The sequence below is a fragment of the Lissotriton vulgaris genome, chromosome 1_2 (assembly GCF_964263255.1).
Source record: "Lissotriton vulgaris chromosome 1_2, aLisVul1.2, whole genome shotgun sequence".
Classification (NCBI taxonomy): Eukaryota; Metazoa; Chordata; class Amphibia; order Caudata; family Salamandridae; genus Lissotriton; species Lissotriton vulgaris.
This window is the reverse complement of record NC_141686.1, coordinates 128,717,747-128,740,733: the sequence shown is the minus strand read 5'-3', so window position 1 is coordinate 128,740,733 and position 22,987 is coordinate 128,717,747. Positions and strand designations below refer to the sequence as shown.

Sequence of the window (22,987 nt, the reverse complement as noted above, 5' to 3'; positions counted from 1 at the left end):
AGAATGTATTTATTTATTTATTTATATGTTTTATAGAGTGTGAACTTGACCCGTTAGGGTATCAGAGCGCTTTACAGGAAAACATAGTCATGTACAGAATAGGCATTGCATCATCCAGTTACAGATCAAATAAGGGAGGGCAGGGGGCAGAATACATAAGGGAGATAGGGCATGTATTTACAGATTAAATATCCAAATACTCAAGACGAGATAAAATATTTACAGATTACGTTAACCAATGTTCGCGACAAGGCCCCAGGTTTCTGATGGGGCGAGCTAGATAATCCGAAGGGAGGCAATAGATGGCCATAGATCAGGGCCATAGTGGTGGTAGAGGCAAAGTTTAAACATGGAATTTACCCATAAGGAATGTTTTGGCATCCTTCTTGAAGCGAGTCAGAGAGGGTATTCATCTGATGTCAGGTGGGAGAGAGTTCCATATTCTTGGAGCAGCCCTGGAGAAAGCCCTGTTGTAGGTTCTTTTTTCCGAAAGCGTGCGGGTTAGAGCAGGAGGTCTCTGGCAGATCGGGAGTTTCTGATTCCTCCAGAGATCACAAGTTTCTGCCTCAGATATAAAGGAGGGTTAGAATATAAGGCATTGTGTGTGATGCAAGCTAAAGTGAGCTACATTCTTGCTTACAGAGATAGCCAGTTGAGAGCTTTCAAGTGCGGGAAAATATGGTTGTCTTCCCTCGTGCCGGTGAGTAGTCTGGTGGACGCGTTGAGGCAGGCTTTTAGCGGTGCCAGGTAGATCTTGGGTAGACCCGATAGGGTAGAACTGCCATGTTCCAGTCTAGAGATGACAAATTCTTGGACTGCCATTTTTAGGTTGGTAGCATCGAGGAAGGGTTTCAATTTCCTAAGGTAGCTCAGGAGGAATCTGGCTGATTTGGCCATGGAATTCATGTGGTCCCGCATGTACAGATTGCTGTTGAGGGTGATTCCCAGGGATCTGGCCGAATTCACGATGGTCTGTGGGCAATTCAAGGCTGTGATAGCCTTAATCCATGATTGAATCTCAAGGTTGGAGTTGGGGGGGGGGGGGGGGGGGGGGGGGGGGGCGATCAAGAGAAATTCAGTTTTCTATGCGTTGAGTTTGAGTTGATTGGATGCGAGCCATTGGACAGTGAATTTCAAGGCTTCGTTCAGGGAGAGGATCTCTTTGAGACATGAGGTTTTGATGTAGATCTGAGTGTCATCAGCGTACATATGATAGGAGACATTAGCAGTGCGTAGTACTTCGGTAAGCGGTTCCAGGTAAAGATTGAAGAGGGCAGGGGAAAGTGTTGACCCTTGAGGGACTCCAACCGTGACCGGGGATGGTGCCAATAGGTTGCAGTTCACAAGGAATCTCTGGGACGGTTTTGGAGGAAGGACCTGACCCATTCTAGAACAGTGCCATCCAACCCCATCCTGAATTTGAGGCGTTTGTGTAGTTTTTCATGGTTGACCGTGACGTAGGCCGAGGATATGTCCAGGAGGATTAGGAGACAGGTTTTAACTTGGTCAAGGGCTTGGAGAGCATCATCAATGATGGGGAGCATAGTGGTTTCGGTGCTGTGCCCTGGTCTAAATCCAGATTGGAAGTCATCGAGCAGGTGGTAGTTGCTGATGTGTTGACTTAGCTGCTGCTGCACACATTTCTCCATCACTTTAGCTAAGAGGGGGATGTTGGAGATGGGTCTGAAGTTGTCAGGGGAGGCTGGATCCAGACAGGGCTTTTTCAGAATGGGGAGGACTTGGCCTGCTTCAAGAGAGTCGGGTGTCGTTCCCTGCCGTAGAGAGGGGTTAATTATTGTAGTCCAGTTAGGAATAATGGATTAGGTGACGGCAGCTAGGCAGTTGGAAGGGAGCGGGTCATTAAAATGGTTTTTAGGGTTTAGGGACGATAGGATTTTGGACACTGAGTCATCGTCATAGAGTTTGCAGTCAGTCCAGTGAGCATGGGTTTTGGGTGAAGCCTGTGGCGAGACGTGGCTGGAGGAGGCGTTTCGAGAGGTGTTTGGGGGTATGTGATGGAGTTCAGTTCATTTCCAAGGGCTGCGATTTTGTCAGCGAAGAAGGAGGAGAATTTCTCTGAGGATATAAGAGACTTGGGGGTTTCTTTTGAAGTTTTGGCCAATTTGTTTGATTGGTGTTTGACCAGTCCAAAGAGCTTGTGGGGTCTGTTCTTGGCCTTCTCTAGTGCAGTTCTGAAGAAGTCTTTTTTGTGTATGTTCCTGTTGTAGGCTTTTCTGGCCTGGCGGATGAGTTTTGGATCTTTCAGCAGGGGTTTCTGCCTTAATGGGGCTAGATCATCCAGGATGTTGGCAATAGTCGCAGAATAGTGATAGTTGAGGCCCCTGACTGTTGTGATATGCGCGGGGGGAGGTCAGATTTGCAGCGAGCCTCGAGTTCCCTGCAGTCCAGGATCTTAGTGTCTCTGATCCAGCATTTAGGAATCACCTGTTGTGGTGCCCTTATCTTGTGGGTACCAGGTAGGAGAACGGTGGTGGCGTGGTGGTCAGACCAGTCGCATGGGTCTATAGAGATGAGCTTGACTGTTGATTCTGTGGAGATACTCCAGTCAAGGGTGGCCCCTTTTGAGTGAGTTGGTAGTGAGCAGGCTTGGGAAAGTCTTTAATTCAAACCCATGCTGCTGTGGTGGCGAGTGATTTGGTGACTATAAGAAACCTTATTTTCCAGCTGAGGTGATTCTACACTTTTCCTCACTGCTAGGTTCTCTGTAAAGCTCTTGCGCATGCCTCTTGGCTAGGCATCATCAGTGAACATCAGAATCCCTTGCATTATTGTTTAATGTGTGTACTTACCCTATGACTTCATATCAGCTTTCTCTTTAAGTATACATTTCTCTACTTATATTAGTTACCTGGAATGTCCCTTCCAACTTCAAAGTGAAAGTTAAGGCCCAGCAAAAAAAACTTGTTTGTATCGATGATAGACCTCATAAGAATGCATATGGAGGAGATAACATTAATTTGGTGACAGCCACTGGTTAAAAAAGTTACTTACCGATACTACAGCATAGGTATACATTTCCAGATCCACACAGTGATAGGATCCATTCTTCTCACTAGCCCCAAAAACCTTTTTATATTGTGTTTTACTATTTTCTTCAACAACTGAAACAATCAATTGAATATGCATCTAAGATTGGCACAACACGTTTTGATTGGCATAATGTGTGTCACACAGCAAAGCCGCACCATTTAATGTTTTCTGTGAAATATGTTTTTCTGGTAATTTAGCTGGATGCGTAAGAAATCCACTTTGGCACTTCTATTGTGCGAGAGGCCTCCCTTGGATTGCCGGACTCTAAGCTTCAAAGACAGCTTCATAAACCAAATGCCTTATCAATCACTTTGTCACATTTAAAGTTGATTAAGGACAGACACAAGCAAAATGAGAACATGGTTTACTTGGAAGTCTGATTCCACCTTAAGGAAGAAGCCAGATTGTCTGCTTAAGACAACTTTCACCAAGTACACATTTAAAAAGAGTTGTTGTGGTCAGTTGTTCTGATTCACTAACCCGGACTGCTAACATAACGGTGTCTAAAAATGTTGCTATCAAACAATGTTACATTTCATTAATGTAAAAGGCTTGAATGCATGAGCCATGTGTTTGGACAATATAAATTCTCAATTCTTAGGTCAGAAATAGTTTCCTAACTGGAGCATACATTATCCTGAAGCCCTCACAGAAGTCATTAAATTATGGAATGCTGTAGAACAGTATTTGATCTGGACTTTTTCTGTATGCTGTTGTAGCAACCACTATCACCAGAGAGAGAACTTATATGACTAACACATCGAGTCCCTCTTTAGAATTGTATGGTGGGGGATACCCACTTATTTTAAAAGGACCCTCTCCCACCAATCACACTGGTGGCATGCTTAATCCTTGGGTCCTTACCCAAAACACAAAGTGTGTTCGGGTGGGCTTTATGATATTGTCTCATGGATCTATTTTTGTATGTTAGGGGTCCTAAAATTTGTTGCAAGTTCCCCCTCTGATGACTATTTTATTCAGGGTACCATTAGCATGGTTAAGAACCCAAAATGATGTTCTTAGAGTATACAATGAACTCCAACATGTCTGATGTCCTGAGATGCTGGAATACATTGTGTACTCTAAGATCATCTTAAAAGAGCTCTGCTAGACAACAGAGCCCGGTTCGCAGGTCACAGGGCTCAGTGTGAACAGCACTCAGCTGCTGTTCACCAAAGCGTAACTAGTGCACGTATTCTGGCCGCCCGAGCCAATATATATTGAGCTGCCGGCTCAGTGCTCTAGTTACAGAATCGGAAACGGATGCACTTTAAAGATAACCAGGCATGCATTCTACCCTGTGTCCCGAGGACCATTATGAACCTCATTTGAATGTATCCCTTAATGGTGGGGATATTAATCGTTTGTCTCCGATTTCAATTCTAGATACCGGGTGATAGACCAGATGTGTTAGTCATATGTGTTCTCTCTGTCTAGTGACAGTGGTTGTTGCATGCATTGGAAGAGGAGCAACCTCACAAATCTTGCTTTTAACTCCCCACTTTATCTTGATGTTTAATTGCTTTTGTAGAAGTCAAATGTACTCCGAGGGAATGACAGTACAATATTGCCTTTGCTTGAAGCAGCAGGCAAGGGCCACAGATATGTTTCTTGGAAAATTAGAGGTCTTGTGACAAGGTCTGATGCCTATACTAAAAATCAGAAGGAGCACTCCTGAAAATGTGAGTGCCAGACCACCCCTAAATCTTCTACGGTACATAAGGTTTAGTGAAAGTCATATGTGTATGGCAATTGCAACAGTTCTGAGTAGCAGATCTGTTTAGGCCATGGAGAAGGTATCAAAATTATTACAGCCCTCAAGGTATGTAATCTGTATGATTTTAATAGCTTCAGTACAAATGATTTTAGACATTACAACAATACATGGAGCAGAAATGATGCTCCATGCTGGAAAGAAGCAATTTGCTTTTGTGTGTGGTCCCAAACAAGTCTTCTTCTGGTGTTTCCCTTGAATCAATTAGGATATACAATAAATTACATTTGGACTCCCAACTGTGGGTCAGTGCATGTCATCACCTTGCCTGATTTCTAATGGGAGGACACTGTAACATGTTTCACAATCAGACAAATTCCATTCTGCAAAAACTACATTATGTGGTACAGGGTTAAGCAATATAAATCAAATTAGTGTATACCCTGATAGTTCCTCAATCCACCGCTACCATTTATTTGTGACCACTAAACCACTTCCTTTTTCACAACGAGGTTGTTGTTTTTCCCTCTGTTCTTCTCTCCCCGGAGGGGCTCTTTTTGGTTATTTACATATAGTTTGGAGGACGAGTCGGCTTCTTTCTCATCTACCTCCCCCATTGTTTTTCTGCACTAACCCACTTTCTCATCTATGTAACAATATCAAGGTGCAATCCAGTTTTTTCAGTTTAATTTTAGGTTTGTCGTGAAGATTGGTTTCTAATTTACTACAGCAGGATTTATTTAATTAATTAATTAATTTATTAATTTATGCAAAGTGATGTTTCCCTATTTGAGGATGATGCTAATAAAATTAGTCTAGTTGAAGTCTTCACCGAAACGTTTGACTTTACTGATTTTCATCAATTGAATGCGACTGCCTTCAAGTCATACCCAAAGGCCGACGGTTTTCATGACTTTTTCGGTCTAGATTGTTATCAATCAATCAATCAATCATAGTACTTGTAGACCGCGCTACATACCCGTGAGGGTCTCAAGGCGCTGAGGGTGGGTGGGGGGGATGCTGCTGCTCAAAGAGCCAGGTCTTGAGGAGTCTTCTGAAGGTGAGTAGGTCTTGGGTCTGCCGTATGTGGGTAGGGAGGGTGTTCCAGGTTCTGGCGGGAAGGTAGGAGAAGGATCTGCCACCGGAGGTTGCTCGTTGGATGTGGGGGACAACGGTGAGGGCGAGGCTGGCGGAGCGGAGCTGCAGGGTGGGGGTGTAGAAGCTGAGTCTGCTGTTCCGGTAGGGTTGGTCCGGCGTTGTGGAATGCTTTGTGTGTGTGGGTGAGGAGCTTGAAGGTGATCCTCTTGTCGACAGGGAGCCAGTGTAGGTCTCTCAGGTGGAGGGTGATGTGGCTGCGGTGGGGGACGTTGACTATCAGTCGGGCGGAGGCGTTTTGGATGCGTTGTAGTCGACGTAGGTGTTTGGCTGGGATTCCTGCGTAGTGTACGTTGCCGTAGTCCAGTCTGCTGCTGACGAGGGCCAGTGTCACCGTTCTTCTTCTTTCGGTCAGTATCCACTTGTAGATCCTGCGGAGCATGCGGAGGGTGTTGTAGCAGGAGGAGGAGACGGCATTGACCTGTTTAGACATGGAGAGGGAGGATTTGAGGATGAATCCTAGGTTGCGTGCATGGTCGGTGGATGTTGGTGCCGCTCCCAGTGTGGTTGGCCTCCAGGAGTCGTCCCAGGCTGAGGGGTTGGGTCTGAGGATGATTACCTCCGTCTTGTCTGAGTTCAGTTTCAGACGGAGGCTCCTCATCCAGTCGGCGATGGCCTTCATTCCCCCGTGGAGTTTGTTTTTGGCGGTGTGTGGGTTCTTGGTGAGGGAGAGGATGAGCTGGGTGTCGTCGGCGTGAGAGATGATGTTGAGGTCGTGATGGAGGGCCACTTGTGCGAGGGGGGCCATGTAGATTTTGAACAGGGTAGGGCTGAGGGATGGGCCCTGGGGGACGCTGCAGATGATTTCGGTGGCTTCGGATCGGAAGAGTGGGAGGCGGATGCTCTGGGTTCTGCTGGAGAGAGGAAGGATCTTCAACCATGATTTAGTGTCTTGAAGGAGTGTTGTTAGATCAACAGAGAGAAAGCTGAATGCACGCTCCTGCCTGGTACCTAATAGTGCATCAGATGTTGGAGGTAACTAGCACTTCTGGCCAGCATCCTTTGTGAAGGATGCTCAATATTTTGCATATAAGTATGGGTTCCAAGTGGACCTAGGAGTTTTTCAAGAATGACTTAACATGGTCACATCTCTAAAGGTGGAGGTACATTTCAGATAACCTCTGTTAAGCTCTGTGAAGACTAGTGAGTTTTTTAGGGAGGTTAGTGTTGACAACATTGCAAGTTCAATTCAGGTGTGCCATTACTATGGCAGGAATTAGCTCTATTTGGCGATCAGTGAGCAGAAGCAAGATGATTTTCTGCAGGACACACAGTTGAAAAATTGTTCCCTCAACAACTAAATTGAGACAGTAATAAAATTGAGGACAGAATGCGTAGGTATGTTAGTGGAGGTTTCAGACTAGAAGGCTATTTAGAAAAGAGCAACTGAAGGTCAATCCCTTCTACTATTAGAACTTCAGTCAAGACTCCATTCAAACAGAGGGAAATCTTGTTCGTCTAATGACCTACATCAGTGCTCTTGAGCTGGAAACGAGTCTGGCTATCATCAGCGTACATTAAGAACTGTCCCTCCTGAAAATAAAATACATGCATCAGGAGAAGCATGTAGATATAGAAAGGAATGAGCCCTGTCTAGTGAACTGTACTTTGTGGTCGGACAATACAATGGAATTGCACAATATCTTCTGGCTTTGATTATGGAGAAATTATGAGATCCAATTTAGGGGGCAGGTGTGATACCCTTGCCAAAGGCTTCACACTCTGCAACTGAATGTTGTTGTACACTGTGTCACTGGCTGACGACAGTTCCAGCAGAATTAAGGCCACTCCATTGATGAAAGCAGGCATGTGGTCTTGATTCTATTGGACCTGTCGGCAGCCTGAGACATACACTTGAGGCAAACCAAGTCGAACGCACTCCCATGATCTGGACATGTGATGTGTCAAAGAAGAAACTCTAATAAGATATATTACTATGTTCATTTTTAGAACATGGGGCTAAAATGTGTGGGCAAGTTTATGTGAATGGTTGCAGTTTCTCGACCTGCTTCACCTCTAGCCTGCACTGAGGTTATCACACTAAAATCTAAAAAGGGCAGCTCAGCATCTCCACTGGCTGCTCATTCTTCCATCCCAGAAGCCAAGCTATGCCTCATATACATATTTTCAGATTCCGAACCTAAGTAACCCAGTTTAATGTAAAGTTGATGAACCAGCCCAGGTACAAACTGGATTTAGATATAATCAGCTGCCCTGTACGTTTGCCATTGCGTGGCACAATGTCATGGCTACAAGAGCTGGAAAGAGCCACACATACACCTTTGTTTAATAAACAGTGAAATCATTATAATGAACAAACTAATAGATGGGTTTGAGCACATGTACTACTCAATCAATGCATCTACCCAAAGGATTTGACACTGTCTACACACCAGTCACTTTACATCACACATTGCTGTGGGTCACATGGAATAGAGGTGTACCACACATAGAAATACAAATAGCTTACATAGAGGCATGCAGGTTTTCAGAAATATGTGCAGGCAGTCAGATAAAGTATTCACACGGATGTGCATGTGTACAAGGCACATATGTACAGACATTTGCACAAAGATATTCACAGGGGTGAAGCACAGATGTGCATGGGCTCACTCACAGATGTGATGCTCAAACCACAGTGCAGAAACTCACACACAAATGTGCATGTGTGTGTCACACACAGATGCGCATGCAGTTACCTGAGGTCTCTTCACCTTAATGATCCACGTTGGGGGCACGATGACTGCAGCGTGCGCCCCCAGAGAGCAGGGCTCCTCAATGTGATGGAGCAGAAAGCAGGTTACCTTATTGTGGAACTGAAAGGGAAAAAAGCACTGATGAGATAAATGGAGTAAGGGTAAACAAGCAAAAAAGAGGGGACATAAGAGACATATAAAGAAGCTGTGGCATACAGGGCGAGAGAGAGAATATTTTAAACAAAATGATTTTAATAGTCATGAAGAGAAGAGTAGACAGAGGTGTCTGATAGAATGTTGATGCTTAAAATACAGTGTGGACAGAGTATTGTGTCAAAAATATTGAGGATCAAAATATTGAGAAAGTAAGTGCATATAGATAAGTATAGATTTATTATTCTTAAATCTACATCTATGAACCTTGAAGATATATATTGTCAAGACACATATGTGAAGAATTAAGTATACTAAAACTTTGCTTACCACAGAAACTTACTTTCACAATATTTCTGTCCTGGATATTCTTCACACAATATTTTGCCCACATGATATTTTGATCTCAATATTTTGTCCAAAGACCATTTTAAGAACAGAGATCAAGGTGTATAACCTTTATAAAGGAAAATCAGTGCATGCATACTAGAAAATCAGCGGTCAACACAACTATCCAGCTAGAAGACCTAACTTAAAGATACACAGCTGTTGAATCAGAAGAAAGTATCACTGCAATGATGATGAAATGTAAAGGTTTGGGTATTTAAGTCTAGACACACTAATGTACTTTCAACATACCAATGTATGATTATAGGTTGCTTGTAATGCGCACTATTACATGTAGTGAGGAGTCACTCAGGGCAGTATCTATAGGTTCCCACATCAATTCCTGACAATGGCCATCTATTGAGAGGAATTCCACATCTCAAGTGGTATTTTAAGTTTTAAAATCCAGCGCCCGGATACCCTTTAGGTGAAAAGCTGAGCAATATAAATCCATAGAACATTTTTTAAAAAATCACTTTTGCCCTTTTAGGAAATGGCAGAGACTTCAAGCACCATTTGTCAAGTTTCTATTTTGCTATTCCAAATTTGATTGTGTTGGCGGATCTGAGGTAGCGAGCTGGAGTGTGCTTCGGAAATTTCTGAGAGGAATGTAGAGCTATTCCCATAATATATTTTAACCTCATACAAGCAGAATTGAATTTGATTATTTTTCTACTGAGAGCCAGTCCGATTGTTTTCTGTATTTGGAGGAATACTCACAGTCAGTTAGCCTGAAAGCATACACCTCGGGATTCCTGCAACCCCATCTGAGGAGTTCTGCATGGATCCTCCCTGAGCCACACCCTCTTCAACCCATACGTGAACCCTCTAGCCAGCATCATCGGCTCTCACATCAATGTCCTCTCCTACACCGACAACACACAACTCATTCTCTCCTTCATGGAAAAGACAGCCCGTAACCTGATCAAGTGTAATGCCTGAATGACTGAAATAGCCCACTGGATGAAAATCAACTGCTTTTCCAGGGCAAGGAGGGGGCAGAGGGTGGGTGAGGTGATGTCAGGGGCAGATGCATGGTTCAGCCAGGTTTCTGTGAGGAAAAGGGGGTTCGGGGCATTGTCGTGCAGGAGATGCCAGATCTCTGTGGCGTGGTTGGTGAGTAAGCGGGTGCTGAGGAGCATGCATGAAAGTGTGTGGTGTTTTGTGAGTGGTTGCCAATCTGCATGAGTGTGAGAGTGGGGTGCTGTTTGAGTGAAAGCAGTGAGTGTTCGGTATGGGTAAGTGTATGGAAACAGGAATAGGAACATTAGAACAATGCGTAAAGCTTCACCTAGGCTAACTTTAAGTAATCATACAGTGGCCAAGGCAGATCATCGTTAGCTATCATTTATGGATCTCAATAGTGCTCTTGACAGAGCCAATCGGTCCAAGTTGTGGGACATCCTATTCAATATGGGCATGTATAAGACCTTGATTGACTTTCTCCGTGAACTGCAGTGGTTTCAGCGTCAGTAAGATATTGGGCTGGAAGTGACTGGAAGTGACTGCGTCAACCAAATTCTGCTCGAATGAGGGGGGTAGCAGGGCTTTGTCCTTGCTCCAATACTGTTTTCTTGTATATTAATAGTCTTAATGCATGTGTAATTGCTAACTGTAAGGACATGCCAGTGGGATGCTCAAAACCCATACCGTTGTTAATGTACGCAGATGACACAGTTTTAATGCCAAGGACCTCTGACGGTCTTAGATTCTTAATAGAAACTTTTATAATTTTTATGTACTCTCTGAATCTAGATACAAATTTTATGAAGACACATTATAAAGTTTGGAGTCAGAAGCAAAGTAAAATGTGGCCCAATCCTCATCAAAGGCATACAGAGGGTTAGCCAATTCCCATATTTGGGCATTAATTTCGATTCACTTAGCTCCTGGGCACACTGTTTTATGACCAGGTGGTTAAGATTTAACCAGTCTGTGGGTGCCTATTCAGCTTTGCCCAAAGGGTTTGGGAAAAAAACTATTTAGGCCCTGCCCGAAATTTATAACCGGGAAGCAATCTGGGTCTATCATACCGCACACAGCCTCCAGACTGAAAAAAGCTCTTCTGTTGGCATCTGCTGAGGCTACTGCCTACCAATCCAGATTTTTCTTCCTACAAGAGCTGGTAGGGCTAACTTATGTAGGGGAACAGGTGAAACTTGTGTCTATCTTGTTATGGTTGTCTATCAGGCCCAATGAACATGCGCCACTTAATAGACAAATAACTGTAGACTATCTTACTTGTGACTAAGGCTACAAAATTCCATTACTGCAATACATTAAATCAACAGCTGATAATCTTGCCAGATTCTTTCAGCAGGCCCCAGTTGATAACACGGGGTGAGACTGCATGAGTTAAAGACATGTTTATTTCTTTAGTGACTTTAAAGAAGACAAAGTCATCTTTTCGGGATTATCTTATAAGCAAAACATAATTGGCTATGGAGCCTTATTTAGACATGGTTACCAGCCTGTAGAACAGAGCTCTACTTATCAGATTTTGCTTGGGCAGTATCCACGGTCAGCTTAGCATTCTCCTGGGTCAATTCAATCCTACGGACATATTGGTCTGCCCTGGAGATGAATCATCGCCACAAACACTTATGCACTTCATATGCACTTATGCTCTTTTTGTAAACCTTTTACACTACAGTTTTTAGTACCAGTACTTCAAAACAATGAATTCTTTAAATGCTATGGGGCAGATTTATGTTGGTAATGCGCCACGTTTGCGTCACGCAACTGCGGCGTAAACGTTGCGCATCTCTACGACCCATTTACAACGTGACGCATCTAGGCAGATGCGTCACGTTGTAAAGTCCTGCGCCACTTGTGGGCGTTCCGGCGCAGGGCGGGCGTTCCGGGGCAGGTGCGCCTCGCAAAAGTGGCTGAGTGAAATCTATAAGATTTCACTTAGTCACTTTCAGGCCAATGCTGTGTCAAAACCCTGCGCCTGCTTGAAGCAGGCGTAAGGCTTGACGCAGCATTGGACAGATAGGGCACCCGAGCCTTGCTGGAGCTGCGTCGCGCTTGCGACGCAACTCCAGCAATGCGCCACCTTTACGGCACAGATGTGTCACGCATCTGTGCCGTTTTTGCCCCATGGTGCACCGCATTGTAAATGCGGCGCACCATGGGTGGCGGAGCAGCGGCGCAAAATAACTGGCGCATCCCTGGGGATGCGCCAGTTATCATAAATCTGCCCCTATAGGTGTTTTTTTTTTAAATCAGTCATACAATACTGTAAATCCATGTTGTTTTAACTTTTACTGGTATGTATGTGTTTGGGATTTTTATTTCATGAAAAGTTGAATGCAATGATTATTAATTCTACTTTTACGAATATTTTTAATAATCGAATAAAGAATATATTGATTGATTTATTGACTGATTGACCACCCAACTAGAGGAAGTCTAGAGCCCTCATTTCAAGTTGCACGTCACTCAGGCGATTGCATCACATGGTAAAATCACATACGATTTTACCATTTACAAGCGGTAAAATCGCCAGAGTACCTTCCAAATACGAGAAAACCCAAAGCAATTGAGATTTACAATATGGGGCAGACTTTTACAGCCAAAAACCCACTTGGAATCTCCAATTCCATGTGGTTTTACTGCATACATTTACCAGCTGCTGTGAATAGGTGGTAAATGCATGTGGGTTCCGGGGCATGGGTGGGGGATGAATTAAGGAGGTAGACGAGGGAAGGTCCTTTTGTTAGCAGCAGGAAGCATTGTATGATTCCGCCATTGTGTAAAACAAAGCTGCAGTCAAAGTCTCATGCAAATTTTCCAGCTGTTTTTCCAGAGGGAAACAGGCCCAGGTTCATTAATATCCAAGAAATCCAGGTGCGACAAAACGTAACCACTAATAATCAGACGAGAGAAATTAACCCATTCAATCAAGCATGTGTTCAATTCATTTCAAGTGAGTAGTAATCAAAGCCTTTACCAAATGTACAGCCATTCTAACTAATGGCAGAAGAGCACAGACAATGTATGGTGATGGTTGTAAGAGAAAGAAGACTACATAAAAAGTATGGACATGTATGTGAGTGGAAGAGGACAACATCAAATGTATTGCCATGCATGTTGGTGGAAGATGATCAGAACAATTTCTTGGGCATGTATGTGAGCAAAAGAAGACCACATTCAGTGCATGGCCAACTGTGTGAGCAGGAGAAGATCTGAACACATGTATCGCCATGTATAAGAATGGCTGAAGAGTACTTCTAATGCTTGGCCATGTGTGTGTTTGGAAGACCACATTAGATACCTGACGTGTATGTGAGTGGAAGAAAACCACATTCATGAACGGCCATAAGTGGGAAAGCAAGCAGACTACAAAGGGAGGTGTGGTTCTCCCACACATCATTTTTGGTCTGCTTAACTGTGACATATCTGAGATCCCAGAGGTCACACTCTTTGGTTTCTTTGCGGAGCGCCACACACTCGTCTCTGTGGAGGTGCCCGGCTCCATCCCTATAACGCGGGTGCCATCTTAAAGTAGTGACTTTGAATGGTGTTACATATTCATATTTTTTTCTCATGCTTTAGTTAATTAAGCTTTTAGTTCCAGAAAATTTCACTCATGGGGAAGCCTGCCTTTAGACAACATGGCTGAAGATCGCACGGACTGCTAAACACTTTGTGATTAAATCCGCAACATAGTAACTAATAGCTAGAAGCTGACTGATTGGCTACAATTCCCCAGACGTGTGCCTGCCGCCAGGCAGGCCTCTTCTCTGGAAATCTATTGAAGACACGCCAAATTCATTCCGCAGGCAGTCCAATAATATAGCGACACTGCTCAGCATAAACTTTCTTTCAACCCACATAGTCCACGAAGGAGACTGAACTGTGGTTACCTACCCCTCTGAAATTGAGGCCTACTGGCCCAAATTTGTATCACAGCCTTAATAAACATCACAGATGATCTAATCCTTGATTACTGCAAGGGACTTGCTGATGTGGTCCGTTCTGTGTCTCCTCAGCTTCAAGCGATATTTGTCATGACCTGTGTCCAGGGGATTGGGTGCTTGTCCGAAAGCACGTCAGGAAGAGCTGCTTGGATATTCGCTGGCAAGGCCCTTACCAAGTAATACTGATAACGAACATTGCAGTAAAGTGTGGAGGTTTGCCAAATTGGGTGCACGCTTTGCACACCCGCAGAGTTTTCAGCACACTTGGAAGAAACAGCTCCCCTCCTGAATGAAAATCCAGCTGTGGTGGCAGAGCCACTGGAGGGGATAAGTCAAGCTGCGAGGGTTGCTGAAGAAGCTGGTTGCTCACCAGGCCAAGCTGAGGAGGGTCATAACAACAGCGACACCAATAATGCTTCGGAGGGGGGAAGTTGCTGTGAAAGTGGTCCAGAATCAGATTCAGCAGAAGGAAGTGCTGCACAGGGAGAGCGAGAGGAAAGCAGAGAGCCAAATGCACAGAAGAAGCGTGGCCTGAAAGGCAGACGCGACTAAATCTAAGACTGGTTTCCGAGAGAGATCTTGCTCCTTTGTCTGAGGACTCTGAATCAGAAGAGAGCGAAGAAGGGCAAGCTTGTGGAAGTCGGAGAAGATCAAGATGAACGAGAGTGCCTAGCCAGAGATACGCTACTCCGGAGTAGATGTCCGTTGTGACCGATGCCAGGAGTGGTGAGTTCCGGGAGGATGAGAGCAGTGATTGTAGTAAGCAATAGTCCTAACGTGAAAATAGATGTGGTGTTGTTGGTTCCAGGACTTGAACTCGAAGGATTACTGACCATCACGATTCCAAATCCTCCAGTTTTGAGCAGAATTCACCATCTGATTTTGCACAGGTTAATGTTTCCAACGTTTGGCTACGAAGCTCCGTCTCACGAAGAGATTGTTCTTTGTCTTGAACTTTTGCAACATGTTTTAGAGATAATGGGAGCTAATATTATTGGAGAAATCAAAGATGACTGGTAGACAGATCTTGAAGTTAGAGGTTTATTCTCCATATTACATCTTAGTAAGTTCCAATATGCACCTCACCAGGAGCAGCCTCCTGGCTGCTCAGCCCTTCATCTGCAACTGCTATCTCATCAATACAAACATTCCTCACATTCCAAATGACATCATATTGTTAGAGCATCAGGCAGAGAACAAGGGCAGGGAAGGTGCATTACTTAACAAGCAGATTACTACACACCTTCCCCTTTATAATGATTAAACAAAATCAAACAGTATACACATATATATATATACATAAGAAGAGAAGATAAACATTCCAGAAATAAAAGTAGGAAGAGAAGATAAACATTCCAGAAATAAACGTAATAGAACACAGTACTAATATGGGAAGAAACTCTCCTTATGTAATAATAATAATAATGATAATAATAATAATAATGTAAAATGTAATAATAGTAATGCAGTAATAATAATGCAAGTAATAAACTGTAAAATAGAAATCGTAAATGTAAACAAATAGCAGGACCAGGGAATATCACATGCCCTCTACTGCACACACTGTAATACACCGTACACTTACCCCTACTGCACACTTTTGCAAGATCAGGGACTCACACTCCCGCAATAATACTCTGTTCACATACTACATTTCCTGTGACATTAAATATCAAATCAGACTTTAACATCACCTTATAATTCATTGTAAAGGAATCTACCTCCCTATAAACTATGCACACGCAGTAACCTCCCAAAAAGGGGAATTCACCTCCCTATAAACCACACACACTGTTATACTAGTTCTGAATTTTCCACAGCGACATTCCATGGTAATATGTAGTTTTCATTAACTTAAATGTCACAACCTGTGACTCCTTGGCGATCTTCAGGCAGCAACGCTCACAGCAAACTTTACAGCAAGATTATCTTTATCGTCAGTACCTGGTGCACGAAATTAACTTTATTGGCACTACATGGTTGATAGATTTAAAATGGAGGCACGTATATTGATGTAGAACCGGGTGGTTTATGACGTTAAGCCGGGTGGCTGTCGGCACGTCCGTGCAGTACAGCATGAAACTGCAGGACTATGCGTAAAAAGAACACTGGGCTCGCGCTGAATAAAAGTTCGGTGAGCACGAGCTGAAACTGTTAAGGTGAATGCCAAACTGACATTTCCTTTTTTCTTTTTAAAAGCTGTTTTCACAGCTCTGTAATCTAGAAATCCTCATTCGTGTCAAGACTCTCGAATGCCAGTAATGATATTGCCTAGCCACCTAAAACTGTGACCGGATCCTAGCCCTCGCACAACAGTTTCAAAGTGGCAACATTCTCGTGCCCCGGATAACCATAATTTTAAATGTGAAATTTCACCTTGTGTAATTTTACACGCCTCAAAAACACTTCAGGGCTCATTCTCTCGCCCGAGCATTATGCACAAGCACTTCACCTCAGGGGTTAGCCTCCGCTCATCACCAATAACGTGTTAACACCGGGGTTCGATCGTTGCCCCCGAACCAAAATCCAATTTGGCTCAAACTTTCAACAACTTCAAGTAATTGCCACATATGTTCTCTTTCCTTCTTAAGTGTAAATGGCCAACAGCTGTGCAGGGGTTGAAAATATCTGTCATATATTTAACGTTGGTAAACACAACACCATCAGTTCTCAATAGATTTTTGCTGACACATTCTCTGAAGATCGTGACAGATTTACTCTTGTGCCCCCACTCTATATTTTCACAGTAGTTTAATCACTTCACACCGGGCTCGATGTTAGTCTCCGTTACATCTTAAGAGCCATAGCCTTCAACATCGAGTTAACTATCCCAAACAAGGCCCGTGTGTGCCCCTGACCTCTTCTGCTTACGCTTCATTCACAACGGGACTCGATGAGTGCCCCTGACTGCAGTTAGTCCTTACAGTCTCACACCTCATATAATGTTCTCTCTTTCGTCCCCCACACAGTGCTCAGAGCCTCAGTTGCTTTGGAACAGTTTTATTCCACAATAACAATAACTGCAAATGACATAGAGCGCCGAGCGTCTGTATCGCTAAAGCTCCGGTCGCCAACTGCCGCTCCTGGTTTCGCGCCCTTCTATTTTCTCTACTGCGCATGCGCGCCGGTCTCGCTCTCGTCTACAGCGTGACGCGTCATCGCGTTCACGCTCGTAGACTAGAGCGCAACACCACATATCTCCCCCCTTTAACATTCAACAGAAAATAGTTCTAGTCCAATCTCTAATGTCCGCTCATATCAAAGTCTCTATATCTTGAAGGCAAAGTGACTGTTCTGCCCATGCGGGTGCACCTTACCGGTATGCTCTCTTCTGCCTCGCTCTCTCCAAGTAACCTCTCACTGTCCCTCTGGTCCTCTCTCTGCCCATCGCTGGCAGGGGTATAGTAACTCCCTGTTGACTCTGTAGTTAGTGTTTCTCTTTCTCCACCTTCTCTTCTGTCTTCGGAGGGTTCACTCATGCTTTCTCCGCTGGTGGGCATTTCTACTTCTGCCCCTATGGGTATCTCCTCCTCCTCTGACTTGGGCCACTTGACTATCCTGTTGACTCTCGCCATGCGGTCTTGGGACCACACCTTTCCGTCGCTGAGGAGAGCAGCTCTGCCTCGAACCTCTTTGACTTGTAAGGGTTGACTATACTTGCTCTCTCCTTTCTTTTGCAGTGTGGGAAGTTTGACTCGGACCCATTCTCCTTCTTCCAGCCCAGTTTCTTTAGTGTTGCGTCGCCTGTCGTAATGGGCAGCATATATCCTTTGGGCCTTTTCTAGGTTATGCTGGACCACAGCCGGGGACCACTTGCTGGTTACCGTTTTTTCTCTCCACACCACGTTGTCTCTGGTGAACGGGAGTCGGCCTCTCAACACTTGGAAGGGGCTGTACCCCACCACCGTGGGGGTGATCCTATACGCCCACAGCATGCTCTGTATTTCGGTTTCCCAATCTTTTCCCTGCGTGATGGCCGCCTGTATGGAACCCATTAGCACACGGTTGAACCGCTCCACTTGACCATTACACGCCGGGTGGTAGATGGCCGTGTGTTTTGACTCTATCCCATTCCTCTTCATGAATCGTGTCCATTTGTCTGAGACGAACTGCGGGCCGTTGTCACTAAGTATTGTCTTGGGTATTCCTTCCCTTAAGAACAAGGAAGTCAGGAACTTCAGCACCGTTTCAGTGTCCATGGATTCTTGCACGTCGACCTCCGGCCATTTCAAATATTTGTCAATGACCACACACAAAAATTTATTTACTCCTCTGTTATCAAGCACTGGCCCCAGGAGGTCGATAGCTAAATTTTCCCAAGGGTTTTGAGGGTTCTCGAACTTTCCTAATGCTGGTCTGAGAGGTCGGAGTATTTTGTCCGCTCCTTGGCATTGTTCACATTCTCTCACTGGCCTTTCTATTTGGGCATCCATGCCAGGCCACCAATACATTAGCTTTACTCGTGCTTTGGTCTTTACAATGCCCAAATGTCCTTCATGCAGTTGTTTCAATAACGTAGGCACGAGGGCTTCAGGTGGGACTACTCTTTCTCCTCTGTATAGAAAGACCCCCGAATCACTCAGGGACAGCTCTTCCCTCATTTCGTAGAACTTCCGCACTCCCGCTGAGAGCTTCCTTTTGTCAGGCCAACCAGAAGTGAGGTGCCGTTTAACTTCCGATTTCTCCACATCCTGTTCATATGCTGCTGCCCATTCTTGTCTGCAAATGGTCATCTCATTGTCAGCCATGCTTGCTACCATCTCCTCTTTGTCCGGTGCAATCTCCGGAGCGTCCTCCATGGCAGATGCTCTGCTGAGGTAATCGGCCACTCTGTTTTGCGTTCCTGGTAGATATTCAACATCATATGTGTAGTCTAATAACTTGAGCGTCATTTTTGCTATGCGTGGGGTCGCAGTGTCGTGACCAGAAGACATCAGGACCTTGACTAGGGGTTTGTGATCCGTTTGGAGCTTGAACCTGGTGCCCCAGATGAATTGTCGGAACTTGCACATTGCCCAGGTGACCGCCAGCATCTCTTTTTCAATGACGCTGTATCTTTGTTCCGTGGGGGAGAGAGCACGTGAAGCAAAACTGATGGTTTCTACTGACCCATTCGCCCTTTCCTGTGCTAACACTGCCCCTAGGCCCTTGTCGCTCGCGTCTGTCGTCAAGATGGTGTTGCCTGAGGGGACGTATCCTTGTAAAGGAATGGCCTCGCTAATGCAGTTCTTTACTGTTTCGAATTCGCTTTGGGCTTCAGCGTCCCACTCGAACTTCGACTTGTCTCTAATGAGCTGTCGCATCCTGTAGGTTTTGGTGGCAAAGTGTCTCACAAATTTACTATAGTACTCGGCCATTCCAAGGAATGACCGTACTTCTTCCTTGGTTCTCGGGGCTTTGGCCTCTTTGATGGCTCTCACGTTTTGTTCCTTTGGAGATATGCCATGCGTACCGATCTCGTGACCCAAGTATGTGACTGAGGACATCCCTATTTTGCATTTGCTCCATTCTGCCGTGAGGCCTTTGTCTTGTAACACCTTGAGGACTTTGGTTAGCTTACTGTCATGATCTTCCCTGGTGGACCCCATCACCAGGATGTCGTCCTGGAAATACTGGACTCCTGGTATGTCTTTGAACAATCGATGCATCAACTTTTGAAAGACCGCGGCTGCTGATGCTAGGCCAAAGGGCATGCGGCGGAATTGATAGCACCCAAAGGGTGTGATGAAGGAGGTGTACTTTCTACTTGTAGGATGCAGGTCGATTTGGTGGTACGCTGACGTGAGATCTATGGTTGAGAAATGGGTAATTCCTTTAGTTCTCGCAAGCATCTCCTCGATTCTAGGTAGGGGAAACTTTTCAACGATGAGGCATTCGCCAGTTTCCTGTTTCCTTTGCTGGAAATTGTAACGGTCTATGGAAACACACACAGCTGGGCGAAAATGGTTGTCTAGGTCTTCTAGTGCATTTTTGAAGACATCGGTCTCTGTTGCGCCCCGTTCCTTGGGCACTATATTTGTAAACACCCTCACCCCTTCGGGACCTAGGTTGTGGAGTAATAGCCTCTTCTTTCTCGCTGGGGCGTATGCTTCTCCATTTTCGTCCTCTAGTGCTTCTATGTAGTTCCTGAAGTACTCCCTCCAGTCCTCCCATTTCATCGGGGTTCCCCTGGTCTGGGTAGGAATGGGATGGGGGCCATCAGAACTGAGGACTGGTTTGCCATCTTGGCTTCGCCTCTAGGAGCTTCTGCTTGGGCTCTGGGGTTGTTGGGTGCACTGGACGCTCCTGCTCCACCTGCGGCGTCTCCTTGACTTCTGGGGCTACCTGGAGCGTTATCCCCTATCCCTTGCGTTGGGTTGGTGGACTGTACACTCTCTTCTGGCTTTTGGATGGTGCCTTTAGTTGCCAGCGTGCTGGGTAATAGGCTCCTAGCCTCGGGGACAGCACTGACCTGAGGATTTGCTTGTGGTCTGCCACCTGCCGAGTGGTATGGGTGCACTGCTGCCACGCTCTATGCTTCTGCGTCGTTGCTGCTTCGATGCTCTGTTCTCTGGGTCTGGGGTGGTGACTTGGTTCCCGGATTTGTACCCAGTATGACTGTGCACGGACGGTGGGGTGATCCCACCCTCGTCGCCAATATAATGTTCTCTCTTTCGTCCCCCACACAGTGCTCAGAGCCTCAGTTGCTTTGGAACAGTTTTATTCCACAATAACAATAACTGCAAATGACATAGAGCGCCGAGCGTCTGTATCGCTAAAGCTCCGGTCGCCAACTGCCGCTCCTGGTTTCGCGCCCTTCTATTTACTCTACTGCGCATGCGCGCCGGTCTCGCTCTCGTCTACAGCGTGACGCGTCATCGCGTTCACGCTCGTAGACTAGAGCGCAACACCACACCTCAGTAGTTGATACAGGGCTCGCACTATGCCCTGATCTACGCAGGTGGATCTGGCACTCTTTAAACGCATGCATTTTTTAACCTTTGAATTTCCTATGATTTCCATTAATGTTTCTTTGAATTAATTCTCACTTGAAATATCAGCTTTCTTTAAGTAACACACGCAGGTTCTCCTACCCCCATCCTCGTCGCCAATGTAGAAATCAAAGATGACTCATAGACAGCTCTTGAAGTTAGAGGTTTATTCTCCAAATTACATTAAGGAAGTCTTTTTCGTACTGTGTTAAAAAGGAACTGAAATCGCAAAAGGCCTTTTTAGAGTGTTGTTCGAACTAGTTTGCAAACAACTGGAGGAGGAGAAAAGAGACTCCTGAGTATCCATTTCTGGAACTGGGAACTTTGAGAACTATTCTGAGATCATGGAGGCTGGAAATCCAAATCGAAAATCCAAATGTATAATAGGTGCACTTATAGATGGAGTGATATTTTTCATAATTCTAGTAGTCGTAGTTTCATATTTAGTTCCACATGAGCAGACTGTGGAGCTTCAGGCAAACCTTACACCTACCACTTCTAGCCAGAAGGAGGTCACCATAGGAGCTAAAAGAGCTTTGCTATTAAAAGAAAGTCGTAGATGTCATGTACATCTTTCTAGAGGTGATTTTAAGCCTAATGTGTTTGCTAAGCTGCTATATGAATATATAGATGCCATGGATGAGAAAGATTGCTATGTGTGTATGCAGTTACCTGCTTCAGTGGATGAGGGTCTTCGATATCATCACCTTCCACTGACGTATGGTATTTCATGTATTTTGTTGCTTAGTATCTTTTATGAAAGAGGTCAGTTTGAATATTTATTTTCTAATTATGAAGCAGTGCTTCCTGAAGTACCAGCTTATAAACATTTGAAAAAGTACGATTATTATAAACCAGAGGATAGGCTTAGGAAGTATTTTATACCATCATTAGAATTGGATACAGCATATGCTCATAGACACAATTTAACCTGTTCATTAACAGATGTAGAGAAAAAGTTTGTAGATCAGTTAGAAGATGGATATAGAAAACTAACACAGATACGAGATTCAGTAGGTGGTACGGTAGATTGGACCGATGAAGAGTGATTGCATAAATCAAAAGGGAGTTATGGTCCTATAGCGCTAGATAAGGAGCAGAGATGGAAGCTGTGTATAAGACGTCAACAGACTTATTACGAGAATGTTCCAGGAGGACAGACTACGTGTGATCATGTTTTCACCTTAGAAGATTCTGCAAAGGACTTTTTGCAAGGTCATGTACAAGTGATACCAACTGTGTATTATGTGTGTGGAACGAATGCTTATGTAAGATTGCCTTCGAAATGGTATGGTACCTGTTATTTGGCGATTATTTTCCAAAAGATCTACCATGCAGAAGATTTGGAACTTTTAGAGGGAGGAAAACATTCCAGAGTGAAAAGAGGTGAAAGTGCGGGAGCAATAGTTGGAGATATTTTTGGTGCAATGATACCAGGTTTAGGAGTGATCTTGAATGATGTGAAGATTAAAAGATTGGCGACTCTGGTTGATGAGTTGTCAATGAACACAGAAAAGTCGCTGGTGTTGGTGGAGGGAGAGATGTTGTCGATGAGGGCTATGGGTTTTCAGAATCCTCTTGCTTTAAACGTCCTTTTAGCAAAAGAGGGCGGAGTCTGTAAAATGTTGAAAGTTCAGGAGTGCTGTACTTATATCCCAGACAATAGCAAGGATGTGGAGAAATATAGAAGTAACATCACTACTATCCATCATGAAATTGAGGATTTTACTGAAGAATGAGTTTGGGAGAAAGTTGGCAAAGGGTTTGGTCAAGTGGGAAGTTGGTTTGCGAATGTGGGAAGAGGTTTCTTTGGCTTAAAACTTCTCATTATAATTGTTGTTTGTGTGAACTGTTTGTGGGGTTTTGTCAGAGCTTACAAGTGGTATAGGACCAACAGAATTGAGAGATCACTTAGGGAACAAGAGAGAAGAATGG

The 22,987-nt window shown here is 44.6% G+C and overlaps 1 protein-coding gene across 2 annotated transcripts in view; it reads right to left on the bottom strand.

Moving 5' to 3' along the window:
- DGKI (diacylglycerol kinase iota) overlaps positions 1-22,987 on the bottom strand; it is a 689,048-nt gene that overhangs the window by 458,938 nt on the left and 207,123 nt on the right. For both annotated transcript variants that reach the window (XM_086952973.1, XM_086952974.1), the window contains exon 8: positions 8,620-8,736. In XM_086952973.1, coding sequence (XP_086809099.1) covers positions 8,620-8,736 — 117 coding nt within the window. The remainder of the gene's footprint in view (positions 1-8,619; positions 8,737-22,987) is intronic.